This window comes from Caloenas nicobarica, chromosome 10 (assembly GCF_036013445.1).
Source record: "Caloenas nicobarica isolate bCalNic1 chromosome 10, bCalNic1.hap1, whole genome shotgun sequence".
NCBI lineage: Eukaryota > Metazoa > Chordata > Aves > Columbiformes > Columbidae > Caloenas > Caloenas nicobarica.
The window spans coordinates 13561718-13585338 of record NC_088254.1 but is presented as its reverse complement, the minus strand read 5'-3'; the positions used below and the strand labels follow the sequence as shown (position 1 = coordinate 13585338).

The 23621-nt window shown below is 40.3% G+C and overlaps 2 protein-coding genes across 6 annotated transcripts in view; one reads left to right on the top strand and one right to left on the bottom strand.

Moving 5' to 3' along the window:
* The window catches only part of HDGFL3 (HDGF like 3), a 37568-nt gene extending 34823 nt beyond the window's left edge, over positions 1–2745 (top strand). Inside the window, exon 6 of the mRNA XM_065641333.1 lies at positions 219–2745. Coding sequence (XP_065497405.1) covers positions 219–224 — 6 coding nt within the window. The 3' untranslated portion in view covers positions 225–2745. The remainder of the gene's footprint in view (positions 1–218) is intronic.
* TM6SF1 (transmembrane 6 superfamily member 1) overlaps positions 1–23548 on the bottom strand; it is a 25018-nt gene extending 1470 nt beyond the window's left edge. The window contains exons 1-11 of one of the 5 annotated variants that reach the window (XM_065641331.1): positions 23325–23389; positions 22278–22384; positions 21088–21191; positions 19689–19786; positions 18605–18708; positions 17639–17721; positions 16091–16212; positions 11419–11523; positions 9233–9325; positions 8093–8212; positions 2730–3105 (exon numbers count right to left, since the gene is read on the bottom strand). In XM_065641331.1, the coding sequence (XP_065497403.1) occupies positions 2914–3105; positions 8093–8212; positions 9233–9325; positions 11419–11523; positions 16091–16212; positions 17639–17721; positions 18605–18708; positions 19689–19709 (840 nt within the window). In that variant the 5' untranslated portion in view covers positions 19710–19786; positions 21088–21191; positions 22278–22384; positions 23325–23389 and the 3' untranslated portion in view covers positions 2730–2913. Of the gene's footprint in view, positions 1–1152; positions 1276–2729; positions 3106–8092; positions 8213–9232; positions 9326–11418; positions 11524–16090; positions 16213–17638; positions 17722–18604; positions 18709–19688; positions 19787–21087; positions 21192–22277; positions 22385–23324 lie in introns of those variants that run through there. The other 4 variants (XM_065641328.1, XM_065641327.1, XM_065641330.1 and 1 more) reach the window with 4 other exon arrangements.
* Positions 23549–23621: the final 73 nt, after the last annotated feature.

The following is a 23621-nucleotide window of genomic DNA, read 5'->3' as shown; positions in this document are numbered from 1 at the left end:
TTTTGAACTGTGTTCTGTAATATTTTGCTGTGGTATGTTTAGTTGATATAACCTAAGCAGTTTTCTCTAGAAAAAAATGCCTGTTCAAACTGACCAGCTGGTCACTTGTACCTGTGACTTTGAGGTATGGGAATACGGCATTAATTATACCACATTTGTTGCAGCATGCTGCTTCTTACATTACATGTGATATATTTTTTTTTCTCTCTCTCTTTCAGACTTAACCAACATAATGACTGCTGAATATTAAGGGAAAACACAAGAAGGTTACATGTTTGGTTGTCTAATATTCTTGGATTTGATATGAGTCACCACATCTGTTCATTAGTATCATCAACAGCATCCCAGTTTGTATGCACATTATTCACATTCCTATCTGTTGTGTTTGCAGAAATGACATTTTACCCTTTTTTCTGAGGGTTACTTTTTGATTTTCATATTATTTGGTTGCATGAAGTTGCCCTTTACCAGTGGCTGAGATATATGAAGATATCGCATACTTGAACAAGTCTGAGATTCCTTTTCTAGACAGAAAAGGTGTAACTCCAAATTATATCATTCTAAATCAGCATTTTTTAAAAGCAAGTAAATCTTAGAAATGAGTCCCCTCCATATGAGCCTACAACCATATCTTCCACATACAAACATAATTTCAAATTTCCCTATATGCATATTTTGTTGCTTTTCAATCAGTTTACAACATAAAAGAAAAATTCTTCTTAGTTGAGATCACCGCCAAGTTCAATAATGTAATAAAATACCTTTCCTTATTAGAAGTACCTAGCTAGTTATACTCTTAATACTTCTCAAAATCATGATGTAATGTACACTATCTGACTTAGTTCCTATATGTGGAGTTAGTGAAAGTCTTTTTGTGTTTCTTTAGATTAATACAAGGATTTTTTCCAATGCCAACACAATTTGAAATCATTAATTTGGATGCTTTCCATTTTTAAGCTTACTGTGATATAGAACCCTATGGGAAACCAAAAGAAAACATCAATTTTAAATAATGAAAGGCTTAAAAAAGGATGCTGTCATTCTGGCTTTTTTTTCCTTTTGGAAATAGAACTAGACTAGTAAGTAAGCATTCCGAATCCATTATTCTGTGTACATTATTGTTGCTATTGTGATAATAGAGATTTTTATTTATTTTTATGCCAGCTTTTATTGTGAAAACATATTTAGTCTGGTTTTATCAATCCTTGTTATGCTTGTCCTTGGAACATCTTTTGCGTATTCAAGGTTTGTAGTTGACGAGTTTACTGTAAAAAACTAAAAAAAAAAAATCACAACAAAAAAAAAACCAACAAAACAAAACAAACAAAAAAAAAGAAAACAAAAAAATGTATTGTTTTTACAGAATAAATTTATTGGAATGTGTATTGGGAGTAAGGTTTGAGGTTGTAAGCAACTAAGTTAGCGTCATATTTGGCTTCATACGTGTAATAATGTGAGGTATTAATGTAAGTCAAGTATTAAAGCAAAACATTCTGTTAACATGAGTTGACCATAATAGATACAAGTGCAGGTGAGATCTTTATTTTTTCTGTACTTTGCCTTTTCTGGATAACGGGAGGTTATTAAATTCACCTTGAATGTACTCAAAGTTTCTTTAAAAACACTAGAGGGAACACGGGAGGCTCAGGTACCTGTTTGTGAGCCAGCGCATCCAGGGGCAGCCCCGGGTGTTTGTGGGGACGACGGGGACGCAGCGATCGCGGAGCCCGCACAGGGAGGGCGGGTGCTGGGGGAAATCACCGCTCAGCCCCTTCTGGCCAAGCAGCATTGGCCGAGGTGTGTTGTGGTTATTTTGGACCTTTGGCTGGAGGTATAAACCTGGGGCTTCTCTCTCCTGAGCACTGCTGTGACCTACACCTCAGTGTTCAACGGGACAGCGTTAAAGCGCGAATTTCTTGCCGTTCAGAAAGTCCCCCGGTGCAGGGTGCGACACGCGTGCGCTGATGCTTAGGTTTAAAAAGACAATTAAAATTCTCTAAATCAAAACACCCAAAGTCCACATCCCAAAATAACGTGTTTCCAGTTAAAATGTATCAGCTAATTTCATCTGTGAGAAAGGCACTAAATGGCTCTTAGTATAAATACACAGAGAAGTCATAGAAATAGTTGTAACTGCAAACAGAAACATAAACTACACAAACCGAAGTCGCTGTATTTGCTGCTACTTGTTTATGACCCAACATCGTTAGCAAACGTAGCTGCAGAGAAGAACATGGCCAAAAAAACCCATCGTGTCTGCAAACGTGCTCCAGCGGGAGGCCCCATTGCCCCGCTCAGCGGTGCTGGCGGCACGGGGTTCACTTCCCGCTGATGAGCAGAAGTGAATCCTTAAAAGAATTAACAAAACGATACGATTTAGTTATCATATATGGAGCCTTACCGTAAGAGTTGACTGCTTAAAAGATTTCTTGGGGTTTTTCACAAGGATGACCCACAAGACATAATTTCTGACAAATAAAACACATGCATGTGACAGCTATGTATGTTAATTTTTCACACTTCAAAATATTGACCTTCACATTGTACAGTAACTCTGGGTAGGGATCGCTTGTGCTGACATTCTCTAGTGTGTGGAGGCTAAACACTGACATCATTATTATTATTTAACTTCATGCAGTATTTCTAAAACTGTCAAAGCAGCTCACTTAAAAATAGCCATGTGAACCAGCAAGTCTGCTGCAGCGCAAAGTCAAAATGTTGAGAAGTGGTGCTGAAGGCAGCCGTCTTTATTTTCCCTTTTTGGGTAGGATAAACAAAACAGACCGTGCAACTTTACACAATTGTGCAATTTTACACATCTTACACGCTTCATTTGGGTTCCATTTGAGCAGTTCGGTTACATCCCAACCCAATTATATACATCGCCAAAAAGAAGAGCTGAAAACAGTCATGCTATTCCGTTTTCTCTTCTTGTTTTGTTTTCATAAAAAACTCTGGCTTGTGGACACACCTGTAAGCCAGCAGCTGGGGAAGGATCCCATATATTACGTTCAATATCAGAAAAAACTGTTTTGCTTCTTCAGGGACTCTGTAGATGTAAGGAGTTCGAGCATGAAGAGAAGCACCAATATGGGAAAATTGAGCCTGTGGTGTGTATACAACGTATATATGAAAAAAAAGGGTAAAGTTTATGTAAATTTTGGAAAGACAGCATAATGTGCATGCAAGTCTGCATCTCCAGTGACATCTGCCAAGCCAACCCTTTTACTCCAGAATTATCCACCATACTTTTTGCACAGCAGTAGAAAAATAAAGTCTAAACTAAAGTCATTAATATCTTGGTGTAAGAGGAACTGTCAGTACCATGGTAGGAGGTTCATTTGGTAGCAGGGATCTTTACATCAGCTATAGGATTTCACCCTTGGCTTATGGGTGATCATTCATGTGAAACGGCCCATGGTGCTTTCCCAGGGAACGGGCGCGACACCCCCACACAGACCTGTCCCCAGCAGCGGGGACGGGACCCACACCCACGGGCCTGCAGTGGCATCAGGGGACACAGACAGACACTCCCGCTGAGTAAAGTTAGAAAATAAAATCTTGGAAGCTATAACAGTTGGGTTTTCTTAGTTTTTTGGTTTTGGTTTTTTAATCTTATACCCAGTCTTCCAGATTCTGATCCCAGAACTCCTGATGATCTCAGAAAACGTCTGCAATATTTGGCTTTTGGGCTGGGGCTGGTTCTGAGGTATAGCTGAAGTTTACAGTGAAGGTTATGTGCAAAGACAAGCTTGCTGGGCCGAAGCATATTTTTAGCATAAACAAACATTTAAAGATAGAAACGTCAGGATAGTCGCTCTCTTTTGTCTCCATCTGTTACCTGCTATTTCAAGCCACAGGTCGTTCACATTAACTATTGTGTATCCATTTTTTAATTGTTATTTAGTTACTTTACACTGGAGGAGATCTGTGAAGATAGACATCAATTTGATCTTAAGCAGAGCAGGAGAAAGGAACACCAGGATTTTAGTAACGCAGAGGAGTACACGATGGCCAAATCACGTCCTCTGTTCTGGCTTCAGCAGGAGTTATTTTAGGCTCACAAAGAACACAGTTCTGTTCATGGTTAGCGAAGTAGAAAGTGAAATATAGCGCAGGTGTTTTAATACACACCCCTCTAGTGAGAGGTCAGGCCAAGACCATCCCTCAAAACAGAGAAGGAAATTGGTTTTCAGGTGATTCCAACCACCCCCACCTAACAGGGAGAGCTGATCTAGCAAACCTGCGTCAGGAATGAAGTAATCAAAGAAATCACATGCAAACACGCTTCAGCAGAGTCCTACTTGGCCTGTTACACAGTGAGCAGGTGTCAGGGACTCGCCATCAGCAGCCGTTTCACATCAGCCTCATAAACCAGCCTGTTCTGCAGCCCCTTTGCTCCCATCCTTATGGGGCAGGAGCTGCCTCTGGCCTAGCTGGGCTCTTGCTATGTCCCTGGGCGGGCAGAGCCTTAGTGCTCAGCAGCAAATTGCTCCTGTTGCATGAGGCAGCAGCTTCCCAAGAAGATGAGTGGCCACCAGCCAGCTTCAGGTAGGAGGTTTGGGGCTGTCTGGTGTTTACCCAGGTACTAGCACCCCGGGAGTGTTTCAGAGCCTGTGTACTTATCTACAGGGGTTTGCAAGGCTTGTGTGTCTCAGGGTGGCCAGCTGTGCATCACAGTTGCTAGTTAAGTTCCTATGAAGTCTGCAGTAAGCCTTCTCAGGAGCTGTAAGGGACTGCTGCGGAGGGGCCTGGGGCTCCCACAGCCTCCTGGGGGCCCGTGAAGATCTGGGCTGTATTTGTGGTCCTGTCTCTTACAAGAGCTGTGACATGTCTGTGAGTCTTAAGCATTATAAAAAGCAGGAATGTTTTGTTCTATTTGTAGCCCATGATGACTTTTACTAGCTAATGATGTACTATATAATGAAGTTACTGTTTATTAGACTTGTTTTTCAATTTAACACATGGCTTTTTCCTTTCATTACTAGGGAAGATATTTGGGTCTGCTAAACTTTTTTTTATTATTTGATTTGCCTCTGTGGAAATTGTGTTCTCTTTGATCTCCTATGTTTCCTTTCCATGACCATGCTCTGCTTTTGCCTTTTTTAAAAAATTTTTTCTGCCCCCACCTTGAGGCTGGGGGAGTGTCTTAACAGCAGATCTCTTGTTCTCCAGTTGCCTGGTCCTGCTCTGCTTTCAAGCACCAGGCAGATTGGCACCAAATTAATAACTTTAAGCGGTAAGAGAAGAGCTGTTAGAGCAGATCTCTGTGCCTGGTGTGTACCAGGCCAGCGTTGTGGTGAGAGCAACCTGCGGTCTGGTGTGTTACTTCACCATGCTCAGGTCCTCTCAGCAAATAAGCCATTCCCTGGTGCTTTCTGTCATTGGAGCCTAAGTGGAGAATTTTGAGTATCAAACCCCAAAATCTTGGCTGAGACATCAGCCAAATGAGATGGTGCAGGTAAACTTCTAAGGTCGCCTTATCTATCCTACAGCCTTGGTAACCTCCAACCTCGGCCAGTCTGCGGACGGCAGCACGTGGAAGCTGCCTGGTGCTGGACCTGGCACTGCTCAACTTGACAACTGCAATTTGCATGTGCCTGCTACTCGTTAAGCTTATTTTCTATATGAAATGATTGGGGTTTGGAATTTTTTTACAGTATTTTTTTGCCTGTAGTCTAATCATAGGCAGTACTTGAAATATTTCTTACCCTGCAGTCAAGAAAGCACTCTAGCTAGAGACAGAGAAGGGCCTGGGAAAAGGTTAAGAGTCTTTCTTTGCTCTGTGCCTTCTCTCTAAAACTGGCTAAAATCAGGCAAAGACTGTAACTGATTTTGGAGGGGTTTGGACCAGGTCTTATGAGCCCAAGGAAAGCCATCAAATAGAGCGGGGAGAGAGTAACCTAGAAAAATACGTTCCTTGGGTTGAGGTTCTCCTGTAGACAAGAGGCACTGCAGAAACTAGTCACCAAAAATTGCAGGATTAAGGCAAACACTTAAATGGAGAAGGAATAGAGAAAAACTTTCTACATCTGAGAGGAGGGAAGGGCAGTGGGCTATGGAGCTGGTGAGACGGAATGAGGAGTGGGCAGCAGGACTGTGGCTCTTCGTCCCTGTGCGGCTGGCTCACTTGGACTGGGACACACCAGATTTATCCTGTTCCCAGAGGCTATTCCAACCGTTTCGTATCACCAAAACTCCTGCGTAACATTTAAAGTTGTGTAACATTTAAAGAGCTCTTCCTGAAATTCCAGAAAGCCCAAGGGTCACAACCTGGTTTTGGAGTCTGAATGTTAGAATAATATTTCTCTTTGAGTGAAAGGCTAGGCGCTCTTAGAGATTCTTAGTTTAGATGCATCACATCGTATTTTGAGACTTGTTTTTGTAAAAAATACATACCATAATTCTAGAAACAGAAATAATTAAAATATCCACATTCCCCACCTATAGGAGTAGTGTTCCTTCCCAAGGGGCAATGCCTATGGTTTCCAGCATTAAATATTTACCTTTTTTGGACCTTTGCATAACAGAAAGCAAAATATGCTTCAGTAACCACATATGTTTTAATTATCAGTTACACGTGTTATAACTTGAAAACAGCACACAAACCTGGAAATGTGTTTTGTGCCTCAAAATGACTAAAACCAAAAATAATGTAGGAGTAAGCTCTCAATTCATTGTCACACTTTTTTTTTTCTGCCCAGGTTTCTGACAGTTCACCAAGTCAAATCAATTAAATCATGTTCAGCTGTGGGATGACAGAAGTCCATTCTGCAGTGCATTAAGTCAAAACCACAAAAGAACTCCCAAACTTTAAAAAAAATGGGGTTTTTTGAATAGGGATAAAATATGGGGAGCATGCGGCAATATACAGTTCTCTGAATCCGTTTTTGTTAGTCTACTTTTTCTGCTTGTGCCTAAGACAAGCTTCAAAGAGTAGAATGGGAAATTTTGTGTGTTAGCTTTGGGTTACCAGTAGCTTTTCTCCTTTTCTAATGTGTAAATCAGCATTATCCTGAAGCCAAACCACTAGAGACAGAGGTGGTTTAGGCTTCAGCAACAAAGTGTTGCATGTATTAATCATATAGCTAAAAGGTACCAAATGCAATTACAAAAAAAAGTGTAATGGGAAACTTCTTTAAAAAATAGTAAAAAAACCACCCCAAACTGAAACAAAAAACCCACCATCAAACTGCAACCAACCAACCAAAAATCACCTCCAATCTGGGGGGCTGAGCCTTTTGGTAAATTTGCAGAGTTGTGATAGTCAGTGCTCTCTGACTTCTGCTTTAAAGGTTGTTTAGCACAAGGAAAAGTAAAGGAGCAATTTCTTTCTTGACTGACTGGGGAATTCATGAAACCTGAGTAATCTCTCAGTAGAGAGAGGTTCCTGACACTGGCTTTCCTACTTCAGTTAGCTTGTGCTTTTTGTAGATTAGATTTGGGGCAAACACAGTTGTATTATATTTATACCTTTTAAGCATCTAAACCTCCTCATTAAGATGCTTGCCAGATTCTGGTTTGATATAACTTGGTTTTCAAGATTATCTATAAACAGTTTAGAAAAAAAAAAAGTCATTCTCTGTGATAGTTGCTCACAAATAGAAAATGTCACTCCCCCCATCCTTACTGGGAAATTAAGCTGGATTGTTGTTTGTATCCCTGATTATCTCAGGCCTGGGCAACAGAGTGGTGGTCTGTATTTGTCTAATAGTGGCTCTTGAATTACACCTACTGCCATGTCCCTGTGTTCTTGTTGTTACAGGATTATGTGCATGTTTTCTTTATTGTCTGGATGCTCAGAGCACATTTCATCTCCCATGTACAGTACAAGGTTTGAGCTGAAGAGTGCATTGTGGTTAATAAGGTTTAAATAGCCAAATTAAAAGATTCTGCAGTAGGGAAGTCTACTAAAGCCAGAGTGAAGCTGTTACAGACATGTAATAGGTTTGATTCTCCATTCCCTTCAATAGGTTTTTTTTTACACATATAAAAGGGGATCTGAGCTACAACGGCATAAAACCTGCATGGGAAGATCAAGTATCTACTTATTAACTTGCAATTCAAGAGTGAACATTTTACAAAGAAATACCTGAGCTAGTCCTCCAGCATGTATAAGGGTTAAATCGGGCATCCAGGAACAACCAGGCACCAGTAGGCCATACAGAGCCACCACGTAGTACGGCACAGAGTAGAACATGTATGCCAGCATCTGCATTTCAAACAGAAATATTAGTTGCTTTGCAGTGTGAGGGAGATGCATTTAAAAGTTAGCCAGCTGCTGACTGAGGAGGTGAAACTGTTCAGAACTACACTCCTGGCAGCAATGATCCCCAGGCCTTTCTGCAGCTGTAACTTCTTTGAGAAAAGAGTTACACACCTGGGTGCTGTTGACTGGATCCAGCTACCCTATGGCCTCAGCTAATATTGGCAGCTGGTGTCTCTTGCCCTGTTCAAATCCAAGTCATCCCAGGACATGTTTTTCTACCCCTTGGCATCTTGAGACCATCTCAATAAGCCTGGCTTGACCTAACTCAGCATCCAACACAATGTGGGCATCCATTTCTCAAGTTCCATTGCACTGTCAGTGGGGAGGTGAGAGATACACCCAAGCCACCCCTTTCCCAGAAAGCACAGGTCCAGCACTGATATTTGGGTTCTGTTCGTTGTGGAACCTGTGAATCCTCTGATGGCTTCAGGCCCTGTGCCTGTGCAGCAGCCGGGGTTACAAAAGCATGGCAGCTTTGCAAACACTACAAAACTGAAGCACAACATTCCCTCCTCTGCAATGATTGCGTAAATAGGGTGTGTGTGGGGGGAAAAGTGTCTTGTTTCAAGGAGAGTGTCACTGGTGACAGAAGCAGAATGTGACCTTAAAGAATCTCATTCTACTACACTCCTTTTTGCTCCATTATTCCAGACAAACTCTACTTTGCCCTTCTTAGGAAGAGGAATAAAAAGCATGTCCATCTGTTTCATGGACTCTTTTAATAGAGGCCTGAGTAATTGGTAAGTGTGAACTCCAGCTAACTGATTTGAATCTAAGTTAAGTTTATGACAACAAAGAGTTGGTACCCTGCAATGGCTATAGTAGAAAATATGAAATACTGTTTAACTTGCCATGAACAAACACTTCCCTTATTGCTCTCATTTGTGAAAACCCATGGCTTCATCTTGGTGCCAGTTAACCAAACACTTCTTAACACTCTATGCTCAATGGTCAATGCATTACCTGAAGCTTAGGATAGGCAGCAGGATCTTTTATATAAGGCTCGTGAAGTTGAATATATAGCCGGCAGAGTTCAGCAGGGCAATCCAGAGCAATCTAAGGAGAATTTTGAAAACTTCCTGTGAACAAAGATTTGTTCCAAAATGCGCTAACCCGATACCAGCCCTAAAGACTCGGGGGCCGGCAGCACTGCTACCCTGAGGCTTGCTCCAGATCTACTGCAAAGGTGATCCATTGGATCACCAGTTAAAAAGCTGAAATGCAGCCTCCTCTCAGGTCCTGCTCAGAGGGTTTGCAAGGAAGTGCTGACAGCCTGCTTTAAAGACTTTGGCTGAAAGAGATTTCAGTCAGTTGGCTGTGCTGTAGTAAAAGTGTAACTGCTATTGATTTGCTCTAATGAACAGACTTTGATCGCAGCAAACGAACTTTCCAATGGAAAATTGCTCAAAGTGGAAACTTCAGGTTAAGCACCCAGTTTTAGGATAGCAAGCAATGGACGTAGTCCAAGAAGGGAGTTGCATTGTGGCAAAGTAGCAGCGGAGAGCAATGCAGAGAGACAGGTGTTACATAAAAATAATTTTTAAAAGAGAGTAGCAAAGGAGAGATGATTGGATTTTGCATTCCTATAGAAAGAACAAAGTTCCAAATAAACATGGAGAGACCCAGTTGCAAAAGTAGTTCCTTTTCATAGTAGCCTTTAAAACTACTACAGAACATAACTCCTTGTAGAATAGTAACCTGTGTCAACAGCTGTCACTAGATGGTTTGTGGCAAGGCATTGTTAATGCCTGAGTTACAGGGCTGAGTAGTAGGTTTTGCACAACTGAATTTCATGTGTATTTGGTGTGTAACTTTGAGGGGGAAATGCAAATATTTGCAAACAGTGGATATTCCTCCCTGTTCTTTTCCAACATGGGCATCCAAGAAAGTGGTCCGAGTGGACTATAATGGATTATGTTTTCCTAGCTTTTTCACAAAATCATGGTTACTGCAGCTTACACAGAGATGTTCAGTTGATCTCTGTATGGGTAAGGCCAGTAAGCAGTTCCTGTTTGGTAAAGAAAATACGTAAGGCAATGACCACACTCTCAAAATCAACAAAAAATTCCGCTGAGAAATGAAGTGGGATTGCAGAACCAAGTTAGATGTTGGAGCATGAAATTAACATTTCCCTCAGCAAAATTACAGGTAAAACACCACCAGCATCAGTGGTGCTCTGAAGTAGCATGATCTAAAAGAAATAAAGCAGTGTGACAAGGTAGAAGAAAAAAACATTTGAGGCAACTTTTCAGAGAAACAGCAGGAGATGAGAGTAATGTGAGCAGCAGAACTACAAAAGAACAATCTGCGCTCAGTAAAGAAAGTGTTACTTGGGTACCTATTGTCACCTCTTGCTTGAATTATTCTAGACAGGATTAGATCTACAAATTGAGCAAGCAGGCAGTTGTCTAAGACACCTGAACATTTGAGCTCTGATCCCTGACTGACATACAACTTCCCTTCTGATAAAGACAGAAAATGCTTTAGAGCTGACAAAGGGTTACATTTACTTACTACTGGATTTATCTACTTCAAGCACTTTCAGTACTGAGTCATTTATTCAGAAATTTTAATTCTATTAACTATGCTTAAAAACAAACTTTTTAAAAAAATCAGTTCTTGAAGTAGAAATGACACGTGTTGTTCAGGTAACATCAATAAATCTGTGTGCTTTGTTGCTGCTGTTCTTTTGTTTGTTTCCAGGTAGAAATGTTTTCCTCTGTCTCATGCAGTGTAAGTTAACTTGGCTTACTATATAATTTTAGCTATGTATCTTTGTTTAGAAAAACATTAATACAGATTTAATTTAGTTGGTTAGTCTCCATGTTCTTGAACATAAATATAACACCAGCCCAACAGTTTTAGGTCATATTGATCTGTACCTGGGAGGCTACTTACTCTTGTGATTGTGCAAATACTTTCTTTTGAAAAACATGCTTTACACAGGGCAAAATGGGGAAGCAAAGCACCGCTAATTATCATAAACAATCAAATGGTCGTTGATATATCTAAGGCCTATTCCAACCCTGAAAGTCACAGGATTTCCCTAAACCAAATTGTACATGCTTTTTCACACAGAGACGATGACTTAAAATTTAAAAGTTTGACTGAAAATTAAAAGCCAGAATATTAAGATATCTTCGACTTACCATGCCCCTAAATATGCAAAACCCCGTTGCTAGAATGAGGTATGCAGCTAACATTAAATCAATTGGTCGTCTTAAGAGTCCTTTCTTCTGGACTTCCTGAACCACCTGCAACACAGAACATGTTGAGTAAGTACATCTGAGTTCCACACTACGTGTATTTAACTCTACATCGGTCACTACAAGAAGGGTGAAGAGGTGAAACATGATGATAGAAGCAGTTAGTTCTCAGTTACATTACTCTATTTATACACTTATTTCAGAGATGGAACCACATCTAAAAAGGTGAGTTCAGACTTTATAGGATGCAGTGAGGAAAATTAATTTGAATAAACTCTAGAAATGGATGGATCCAACTAAAGTCATTTCAATACAGATTACTTTCAAAGCAACCTAAATCAAATGAACACTACCCTAATTCTGAAATCACATAAGGCTTTAAAGCAGTGTAAGTAACTTCTACAAAGTTATGTCTTTTGCTAATTGGAATGAATTCATTTTCCTGAATGTCCCTATGTCAAAAAGCTCTCGAAATGCAGGTTTGTCTCAAACAGTTGAAGATTGAACCTAATACACTTTGTAAAAGGACTGTTTGGAGGGACAGCAAAATGAGGGTCCATCTCATTGACAGCAAAGGCTGGTTTTCAGCAGCCTGTGACACTGTTGAAATTAATGGAATATCACTGGCAGAAAATAAAAGCTTTTATGTGACCAGCTGAGTTCAGTGAGCGAATAAGATATATTATGTAATGCAGAAACAGAGAATGAAGTGTGTGTGCATATAGAACATGTGGAAAATCTTCCTCTCATTCTTTCATCACTGTACGCCCTGGATTCCTCTGATAGGCACTGAAGCACCTCTTGGCGTCTGGATGCAATCTGTTCTGTGCCCCCTTTCCTCAGCCTCAGAACGGGAATCTCCTGCTGCACCATGTGGGCAAACGTGAGGGATTCACACTCTATGGTAGCAAAGGCCATACAGATATTTAATGTGGAAGATGCCTTGGACGAACTGAAGTCATCTCTTTGCCTACATAGTAACACTTACAAGACCCATGGAAATAATTTGAGGTAGAGTTTCAGTGCTTCGTAGTCACAGACAAAATTACAAGCACGTCAGAGTATCTTTCTGTAGTTCAGAGGGAAAAACTTCCCCATTTATATGTGTTACTCATTTCCTCTTCCTTTTTATTAGCTGTGTGTTGGCATGCAGACAGCAAAAGAAAAACCTGATTTCCTTCCTGTTATACACTTGTGTAATTGTCTCTAAAGCACAAAACAATAATTAGGATGTAAAGGCACAGTTAAAAGCACTCAGGATCAAGAAATACACAATAAAGTTATTGAAACAGGAGAACTAATCTTGCAAACGCAATTCCTGAGTAAGAGCTGCAAGATCTGAATTGTAGTTTAACAAAAATAAGGCTATTTTAAACACATAGGCTATCCCTTTCATAAAACCTTTTTTTCTTTTAAAGGATCTTTTTCAGAAATAAAGTAACATATTTGTTTGTTTTTTCAGACACAAATAACAGGTCTGTTTTGCCAGTAGGGTGTCATTTCACATTAGGAATGTAGGAATGTTTATAATGTTACCTGCAAAGAATATCTATATTCTAATGCTCATTCCTATGAAAGACAAAGGCCTCCCATAGCTGCGGAGTTGCAAGTCATTTTCAGATGTAGACTACCTAAGGATAATGCAAAGTTTGAAGGTTGTTATATTTTCTTTCCACTTTTGCCTAAGTATGAAGCTTATATTATATATGGATCACTCCTCCTTTCAAAAGGCATATTAAATGAATGTGCCTATTTACTGTGATCACAAAGCTACAAGAGAACTTCTTATTTAGAGGTTTTGGAGATAAAACCAGTATTATTGGGAACAACTTTTGGTGCAGTACAAGTCTGTGAAATTGCCAAGGTACAGAAAACTCTCACCTTTTTTTTTTCTCTGTGCCTACATTTATGCAAACAAAATGAAAATGTGAAGCTTAAAAAAAAAACCAGAAGGATTTGAAAGACAGCATGCACTTTGCCGACAGACCTCAGCTACGTAGTTATTTTGCTTTACCTTTCTTTTACACAGCAAAGTCGCATCAATACGTGCTAAGACAAATTAAGTGTTAAGTCCACTGGCTGAGTAGAGATGACGTGCCACAGGTTTCCCATTTATTGCAAACAACATTGAACTCTGCACAGCTCTTGCCAACCCTGCTGTTTCTTTTGTGTAACAAGGAAGCGTGCAGGCACGCTCTGCAGCAGCTCTTGCTTCCAGGAAAAAGCTATTTTCCATAACTTCTGAGAGGCTCCTTACATGATCAGTTTTAAGGAATCGGGATAGTGTTGTGTGTTGTCCCTGGAAGTCAGTCCCTTCAGAATTCATGTGTAAATCTGAATTTATGTCTGTTAATGAATTTTAAATTACGCTAAACTTTTCTGAGCTGATACACGTCTAGATAAATCTGTTGGGCTTTGTAAATACTGCAGCACAGCTTGGTTTAATTCTAAAATAGGGTATAACTCCATTCCTCTCCCATGGACCCACTTCTATTAGAAAACACCTGAAATTGATTACTACTTCTGTGTCCCCACAGTTTTGGTTTGTTTTGGTTTTTTTAACTATATAGCAATGAATATCTTGGCCAACAGAATACACCTTGCTTCCATTGCTTTCATGTAAGTATTTTTATATATACTTGCACTATCATGTTTAAAAGCATTATTACATTTTTTTCCTAAATCTTTTAATACTATATTTGAATAAGAACAGTTTTAAACAGTTCAATTTTACAGCTAATCACAAATGATCTGTTGAAAGAGAACTAAGTATTTTCAGGACATAGAATGATTGGCTAACTGATTAGTAACATTACACACTTATTTCCTGGAAACAATACTTAATTTAGGACTGAGAGAGTTGTATATAAACAAAAAAAAGAAAAATTAATGAGTAGCCGTGTTAAGATTTAAAGGCATTTTAAGGTTATTTAACCCAGGTATTTATGCTTGAAGCATAAATTAGCTGTGAAGATATAATTTGACTTCTAAACAATAAACTACTTAGGAAGGGCAGGAGGCCTCAGTGAAAGGAATCAAGGCTATTTCAATGACCTTCTGAGCAATAGGATTCACTAAGAAGTGCAATGTTAAATTTTCAAATCACCAGCTTTTTATGCACTCTTTTTGAAATAAAATTTTAAAACTAAGTTTCTCTGGAATATATACCAAAGTAAAATATCAAACCTAGGTGCGCCGTTCAGCTCCTGATAAGCATAGGAGACATGTCTGTATTTCAGCAAATTGGCAGTCCACCACATATAATAGTAATTTCTGTGATGTCCTCAGTCCTAGGAAATCATACTGAAACCTTCATCCATCCTCCATGCAAAGGATGCTCTCACTACTATAGATAGCAAAACTTGCCATCACTACCTTTAACTACACTTAACCTCTCTACCTTGATGACTCCAAAGAATGTGTTTCTGGCCAGAATTCCTGATGTTTTTAAGTAAATCAGCTGAAATCACTTTGGGATCGGACATGTGTTTTCCTATAAGCCTGTGCAGGAGGGTCTAAGAGGGTTTGGCACCTGAAGTCTCTTCCAATTTGCCTTCCATAGAGATTTGCCCTAAAAATGGTGGTTCTGTAGCGGTTCTTTGAACTTCATGAGATATGAACATCTGTCTTTATCTGTCTTTCCTACTGAAGAATCATGTATGAGTGGCTGAATGTTCTTTCATACATTTCTGGGAAAATCTGTCAGTGCATCGCCACCTGTTATTCTGTGCCATATGCTACACCCCTTGCACACTGCCTGCCTGTGAGCTGTGGAACACAAACTAATGCCTTTGTCTGTGTTTTCAGTGACAGAATTAACCTGACTGAGACTCAGGAGCTCTTGTAATGCAAAAATATTGATTACGTTACTTGCAACTGATATGGTGTGCTGTGGCAATAAACTGGCTTGCTTTAGCAACAAAAAGTTAAAGATCTGTTCTGTGCTTTGTACTGCAGGGATTTTTAATTTTTTTTCCTAAAGCAGTACATACACTATTATTGCATATTTTGATTGCTCAGTTAATAATCTTATTAGAGCCTAACTATAAAATTTGAAGGCAAACATCTAAGGAGTTTTAAGTAAACATTATTTTTACAGATTTTTTTTAATAAGTAAAAAGTGCGTAAATAATTTTCATATCAATTATTGTACAACGTCTTACCTGTAAAATCTAATATTGCAGAATGCACATACAGATTTCATATAATTTAATATTTTTTGTTAGTCATCTGCAGAAGAATACTTTCCTGCAGAGCTTCTATAAGGATTTTGTGCTGGTTTATGAAGTTAGTATATGTCAATATTTTCATCAGCTAAGAAATTGAAATAGTCAGAAATTGAATAGATAGAGGGTAGTAACACAATTACACCTAGAAATGAGTTCTTTATATATGAGATTCTTTTGCTTTTTCTTTATCTCACCATGATGAGTATAGATAGGTCCTGCAGTATAGATATTTTTACAGTGTCTACACAGCCTGGCAGCAATTGCCATAACACGTACCAGTTACAGTACATTCCATGCTCATGGAGGGCCCTATAAAACCCAGTAGAAACAGCAAACATATTTCAGTTTTTCTAACAGCAGCAAAAACTTACACACAACAATATTACCTTGACTGGAGTGTCGTGAGTCACCGAAGGCTGGTTATAAATTCGGAACCCAGCCCATATGGGAAGGCAAATATATGGTATACTTAAGAAAAAAGCAGGACACACTTTTGTCCCGTATTTGCCTGTTTAAAAAAAAAAAATATATATATATATACAATGTATAAGAATTTGTAAGCTGTGTTGCAGAGGAGTTAAAAAATATCCTATGTAATACCAAACCTGAAGCAGCTATGATAATGTAAACATAAAACATTAGAAATGGCTGTTAAAGCAACACACAAGTCTTGTTGAAAATCATGTGCTCAACAGTGGTAGAGTCACAGGTGACAGAGCCTATCAGAGAAGAAGCCATTTTGGAAATCAGGGATTCTTTGAAGGGACAGGAAACCACCTCTGTCACTCTGCAGTAGCTAATCCTAGAGGAGGGGACAGCTTTGAAATCTCCTAATGGAACCTGCTTCAAATACAGACATCATTATTTAAAAAATGGAAAAAAGGAATGTACCCACTTTCTAAGATGTGATATTGCATTTGCTTTCCAAAGTCCTGAGCTCTCCTACAGGCCTGTACTAATAATTGAGGACAAAACGAATTCGGAGAGCTATCCTTAGCCCACATGAAATCAGGAAAAACTGTGTCTTTGACACTGGCTGCTCCCTGTGTCAGAAGGGATGGCAGACCGCATGCTCTTGAGAACAAGTTTCTCAGCTTCCCCAGAGGAAAGAGGAAGAGAAGCTGTCGCATTAAATCTTCTGTTTCTCTGTGGCGCATTTATATCTACAAAGGAGGGAACTGGACTGGCCCCAGGCTGCACCGTGAGTATTCTTCCTCTGTCCTAAGAAGCAGGGCCAGAGAGAGCTTTTCTAAAGCTGTCTATGGGATTTAGACAGATGAACATTTTTTGCAGTTGAACACTTGTCAACTTTGCATCAATTTAAGCTTTGCTAAAAAGGAAATCTTTAATTGAGGGGAGTAGCACTCTTAGAGGACCACCTATCAGTAATAATGATGTAAATTTTTTTAATTACAATTCTCAGCTTCTAGGATCACAGCTATGCACTGATTTATATTAGAAATCTAGGAATGTTAAATTTATTTTGAAAATGATAGCTTTCAGATTTCACTTTTAAAGGTGATTTGGAAGCCTCTTGTAAGCTGCTTGAAAGTCAGACTAGTAAGTAAATTGTAAATTTTATGCAGAATAAGATTTATATTTTCATGATACTAAGAGACTGTTATTGTCTCAATACTTAAAGTGAACCTAGTTTGGATGAAAGCCTTATGGGTATAACAAAATACAATTCTTTTTTTTTTCCTTGACAACAACGTAAATTGCAAGTTTGGTTGTTTTTTGGGTATTTTTCCTGGTCTCCATCTTTCCCTCCTCATATTTACATTTTGAAATATCTTCCATCTCTTTACTGATATTCCTAAAATTCCTCTTCCGTACTGTTACAGAAAGGAACCAACACTGCAGTACAATACAGATAGCCTAATGTTGAATTTAGAAAATGTTTCACAGGAAAAAGTCATAAATTATGTCCTTACCCACAATGTTTCCAGGCATAAAGACAATGATGCTCATGATAATGGAACCTAGCCAGTAGAGGCCAATGGTTCTGTAGCTTTGTCTGTTTAAAAAGAAAACAAGATATTGCACCACCCAAAAGAATCCACTACCCCAAATCACCCTCAAATATTACACCAATTGCCATGGTTGTATCTTAGTAGGTAAAGGTTTTAAAATCTGTACCACAAGTCAACAGTGGATTCTTGCCTGTGAAAGAGGGATATGTAGAAATCCTACAGTTGTGTGAGAAGGTTATCGCATGCACAGTACAGGACTTGTGCATACTTAGTTATTTGCCATCATGTTTCACTCATCTGAAGGCTGACTGCATGATTTTGCACATCAGTTTGTACAAGACTGTAATTAATAGTAATTAATTTCATTCGGGTAGTGCGTCTATTACCAGCGGGTATATTAGCCTCTGTAATTTAAGTACTTATTTTCTCAAACTCTTTATTCAACAGCAAGAAACATCAGAACTTCTAGGGAAAAAAAAAAAACACAACAACATTTTATCTTAAACTGTGTGATACTCTCTGAGATGGATGAGAAAACATCATCGTGATAAGCAATACATTATTCCTATCATAAATATATTATTTTTTAAAAAAAGGTTTTATTATACATGCATGTTTTTAATGAGCATTCTCTTTAAGTTTTCATTTTAACTAACACAAAGCATTCAGAGGTGCTATGTTCTCTGCTGCAGAGTGAAGAAGGGACAATACAACTCAGTGGATTTGCTGGTCTTATTCAGCTGAGAGAAAGGGTAACTTGTGATGTTTCAGTTCCTGAGAATAACAAAATTTTAATAGTGTGACTTTGGCCTAAGACATGAAACAGCCCTGAAAGAAAAATCTAAATACTACATAGAAAAGAAAGCCCTTTGTAGGTTATATGAGACTGCAAGCAATGCCAACAGTACACAAATCAAAATGACTTACTCCCATGCAATAGCTGCTACCATCAGCAGATACATCAGATAATGAACGGAGCCATCCCAATAGCAGATCACATGGCCGTACGCAGTGTTCAGATACGGCTCACCCTAGGGAATATTTGTTTTTAAAAAGATACAGTGATGAGAGGAAGAATAACAAATAATCCATTAAAAAAGAAGAGCAGGAAGCAATTTCAAAAAAGTAACTGATGTTTGTTCAATCCAGAGGTACAGTTTTTGACTGACAATACACGTTTCCAAGCACAAACCTGATTTATGTAGGATCAGGTATAACTAAATCAGTTCTATAGCTGCAAAACGGGGTGCAAGATGGAAGGGAAAACTCCTATGTATGACTGTCAGCATTGTTCTGCTACATTATGGAAATACTACTTTTCCATATTTTAGTGATAAAAGCTACAAAATGAAGAGACATTTAACATGGAACAAATAAAGGTATCTGTAGCAACCTAGTGATCTACAACAGTATTGAGTGTATAGATGACACGGTATAACCTTGTAAAGTTCAATGGATTTTATGCTAAAGTTCATGGAATCTTTTCAATGACTTCATTGACTTTCATACCAAGCTCTTACTGAGCTATTTTTGGTGGATGTTGATATTCAGCAGCCAATGCATTCTGCTGACTGGGTATCTGGCATGATAATTTTTTAACTCTATTTTAATTCCTTTTAGTAAAGTGATTAGGCAAAAATAAAGGAGCAATTTTGTTTCCTTCTTGGTAACAGATTTAAGTCCTGCAGTACTCATCCCCTCGCAAGAGATGAGTATCTATGGCTGTCTGCAAATGTGTACAGTCTGTTCATTTCCCACAGAAGTTCATACAGAACAGCATTACTTTCACTAAATAACATTGGAGTTTGAAAGGTGTGCTATTTTTTCCAAATGAATCAGTGATTTCAAGTCAATCTAGGTTTTGTCCATAGCAATAATGAAACAGGTCAATGACCAAATACAAGACGATTGTTTTGAATGCGCTAGTAGCTGCTTTTTTCCGTGAAAAATACTATAACAACCTATTTGTAGTTAAGATTTTGTTTATATTGTAAGCCAAACAATTGTTTACCTCTCTCAAGTAATGAGTCATGAATCCGTCAATAATTCCATCCTGTTCGAGTCCAATTATTAGATTCACTACGCTGGTAAAGGCAAATACAGCATAAACTGTAAGAAGATAAAGGGGAAAAAATTAATAAGTTAATAAAAGACTTGGAATCATGCAGTTACTTCCCAGTCCAATAAATTCAGTCAGGCAGAGATCTATTGAACTAGATGCATCTACTTTGAGGTCACAGAGATTTAGGATACAATACGACTTTTTGACGCAGCTTAAGAGTTTTTAATCAGTGGTTAGTCAACAAAATTCTTGAGTTTTTCTTAACTACGTGAAATTCTGTAGAGCTGCAGGAACAGCCTACATGGAAAATCAGTGTCTGCAGAAAGGACTGCGTAGCTTTTCAAAAATCTTGGTCACACAAAGTAGACAACCGTGACTGTAGCCATCTCTTGGGAAGGAGAAAGGACAACAAAAAGGAGATGGAGAGGGAAACATGACTTGCCATTTTTGGAGGTGAGCAAGGCAAACTGCATTAGCCACGGCAGTCCATAGGAGACCTAGCTGGCAAGTTAGCGAGTCACTCCTTTGAGACAGGAAATTAATTTGCGGGAGGTTTGTGTTATTTATTTCCTTTGCCTTCAGCATGAACTGAGAGTTCCCAGCCGCACGCAGAACACACTGGGGGCAGATGCCAACGAGTTGTAACGAGGAGGAAGACAGAGGGCAAATACAGGTGGTTTGTACCCTGCTTTGCCTACGAGCCCATCTTGTAAAACTTTAAAAAACAGCAGTGTTTTTTCTTCTAGATTTTTGCTATAAGGTAATCTAGATCTAAGGTTTCCTTTTAAAAGTTAACCAATCTCTCTCTCGTTATAGCAGAGTATCAATCTAGAAATGTTTGCTTGAGCCAGGACTTGGGGTGGTTTGAACTTTCTTAAACATCACAAAGGTGAGTTAACACAGAAGCCTAATAAAAATGGGATAATTCATGAATTCAATCATAGGAAGAACCAAGCCATGGAGGGCATTAGTCCAAAAGATGCAAAAATCCCAAATGAGTCCATTCAGGATGACATATGCGTGAGAGGTCTACTGTGGTATCTAAGTCCTGCTACAAGAAGGATCTTAGCAGGTATGACAGTATTTTAAACACTTTCACAGCCCAACACAGGAGGCCTGGCTTGTCCCTAAGCTGGATTTTCTGTTCGAGAAGAATTAAAAGGTTCAAAAGAAGCATTATTTCTCTTCCTTTTTCCCCAGTCTTTCTTTCTTTCTGGGCTCCTCAGCACCTCACCAGACTGGGTTCTGAAGCCATGCTTTAAATGTTGAATCTGAAATAACCATAATATATTATCATTTAGATAAATTAATACTTTCTGAATTTAGCTTCATTGTTATCAAGACATACCATAAAACAGTGGATCTTTTGGTGGTTTTCTTTTGACAAGAACACGAGCCAACAGACCAACAAAAACCAGAACCAGCAATCCAACTGCAACAATTGCCCAGGAACTGTAACAGTATCAAAAAGAAAAAGAATTTAAAAGAAAGGCAGAGAAAGAGACAGAATTTTGCTTCTTCAGCATTTCTTACCAGCTATCCTCAAATGCATATACTCTTAAAGTAAATTTTAACACTTTAAAAGGCTGGTTTTAAAGTCTATTGCATAGTCTGTCACAGTATTCATTTAATAGTTTTGCAGAATTTATGTGCCTGTCTTTTCACATGTGGTCATCTAAAAAAAGAAAATACAAAAATAGCTAGATAAATAACATCCAGGAGTCTAGATATGTCTGACTAAAATCAGTTTTCATGCTGGTATCTGCAAAAATAAACAAAAATGATGGAAAACTTAAAGGCCGACGAGAGGTGAAAGTCACAAACACAGATTTCAAGGCCAAAAAAGATTATTAGAGATATTTAGTCTAACCTCAGCAATAAATTATCTACTCAGGAAATTCCATATTTGCAAATAAAACACATCAGCCCCATGGAACAGGAGTAGCAGCGTGGAACGCCTGTGATGGATCTAGGTTTAATTTCCAGTTTTGGCAGTGCTACCAAAGGTCTCTCCGGCCCTATAAGACAGGATCAGTAATCGACAGAGGTGGGCTTGGCAGAAAAGACCTTTTCTCTGAAGATGGAGCTATAGTGTTAGCGTGTGCAAAGTGGTGGTGGAGGAAATCACAAAAATCTTCAGCACAAAGCAAATTTGTCTCTTTCCTCAAGAAAATGCAAGTTAAGAAAATCAGTCTGGAATTGGTTTACATGTCTAAGTGCATAAACTGTGTTTAGTTCTCTTTAAGACAGACTCTCCTTCTCGAGTCTTCGCTTTTATGCTTGTGTGAGAATAAAAGGAAGGAAAAGTTAGGTGAAGTCCAGAAGCACAAGCTAAAAAATATTTGGTATGTGATTTTATCCATAGTATCACTCTGTGTTTCAAGAAAACAAGTTGCGTACCAACAAATAATACTATGACAGTTTCAGCCTTAGTGAAACTTGACTTAAAATTATTGCAAAAAAAAAAAAAAAAAGCAAGATCAAATATTTCAGAATATATACGCACATACTTTCTTAGTCAAGATGAGCAGTACTAGCCTGTTGATTTATTTTATGGTTTGGATCCTCTGCTAGTCTGTTTTTCCAGTGATGAATTTCTTCATCCTATTACAGCTGTTAATATTGCAGTGACTTTTCACTGTGGTCTATCAATTTGAAATAAATATTGGCAATGAATCAAGTAAGCCAGCATGTGCTATTCAGCATTTCTCTAGCAGTGAGAAACAAAAAATTAAGCTATCAAGCAGAAGGAGGAAAATGAGGAAGAAACAAATGTAGCAAAGCCTTAAAAACACGCAGCAAATATTTGCGCAGTAAAGTTGCAAAACACCCCAGGCTGTGAGATCACTAAATTCCATGCAGACCTTTAAGCACAGTGGGTTTTCCATGAGAAAAGACTTTTCTAGACGTGCGGTTTATCCCGGGATCCTGCGTTTTTTGGCAGAGCCGGGGCATATTGACATTTTCGGTTAAAACTCGCACGTCTCAGGGGCTGCCTGAACGTGCGGCTCGGGAGCTTTCTGAGGCCGGTGAGTTCTTCCACTCGTTCTTAAATAGAATCGCATTTTGTTCGCGAGTGCCCCGGCAGGGGAGCCGGAGGGCGGCGGCAGCGCCGCGGGGCTCAGGGCGCGGTACCGCCGGTCCCTCCGGGCGGGTTTGTCCTTCGGCGCTCCGGGCCCGCCCGGCGGGCAGCAGCCGCCTGCGGGAGCGGCCGTGACCCGAGCTGCGGGGACGCCGGGACACGCTGCAGGTGATGCGAAACGGGCTTGAGAGTCCCGCGCCGAGCCCCGCTCATGTGTTCCCGGTCGCATCCCGCACGGCTCCCGGCTCTAGAGGACGCGGGCAGGACCCGGAGCGGGACTCGGCTCCCGCCCGGCCGCCCGTGGCGAGGCCCGATCCGCGCCGTCCGCTGCCCCGCTCCGCCTCCCGCTCAGCCCCGCGGCCGCAGCTGCCGTGTCCCTGCGCCACCGCCAAAAATACTCGCCGGGCTTCCCCTGCCCGCCCGCACCTCCCTCAGCCCCGCCGCCCGCTCCGCTGCGCTCCCCTCCCCGCAGGGCGGGAGCCGCCCGGCCTCGCCCGCCTCACCTGCCGCTGGCCGCCAGGCAGTTGAAGAGGTACGTGACGGGGATGGCGGTGAGGGAGAGGACGAAGACGCCGGTGGCCGCCGAGGCGCTCATCCCCGCGGCGGGAGGCGGCAGCCGCCCTCTGCGCCCTGAGGCGAGCGCCGCGCCTCGCCCGAGGCGCCGCCTCGCCTCAGCCCTTCCCGCCCCGCCGAGGGGCGCCCGCCCGCCCGCGGCCCCGCCGGCCCCTGCCCGCCGCCCGCCCCGTCGCCGGCGCGGCCCCGCGGCGGGCCGCCCCCTCCCGCCCCGCGCGGGAAACGTT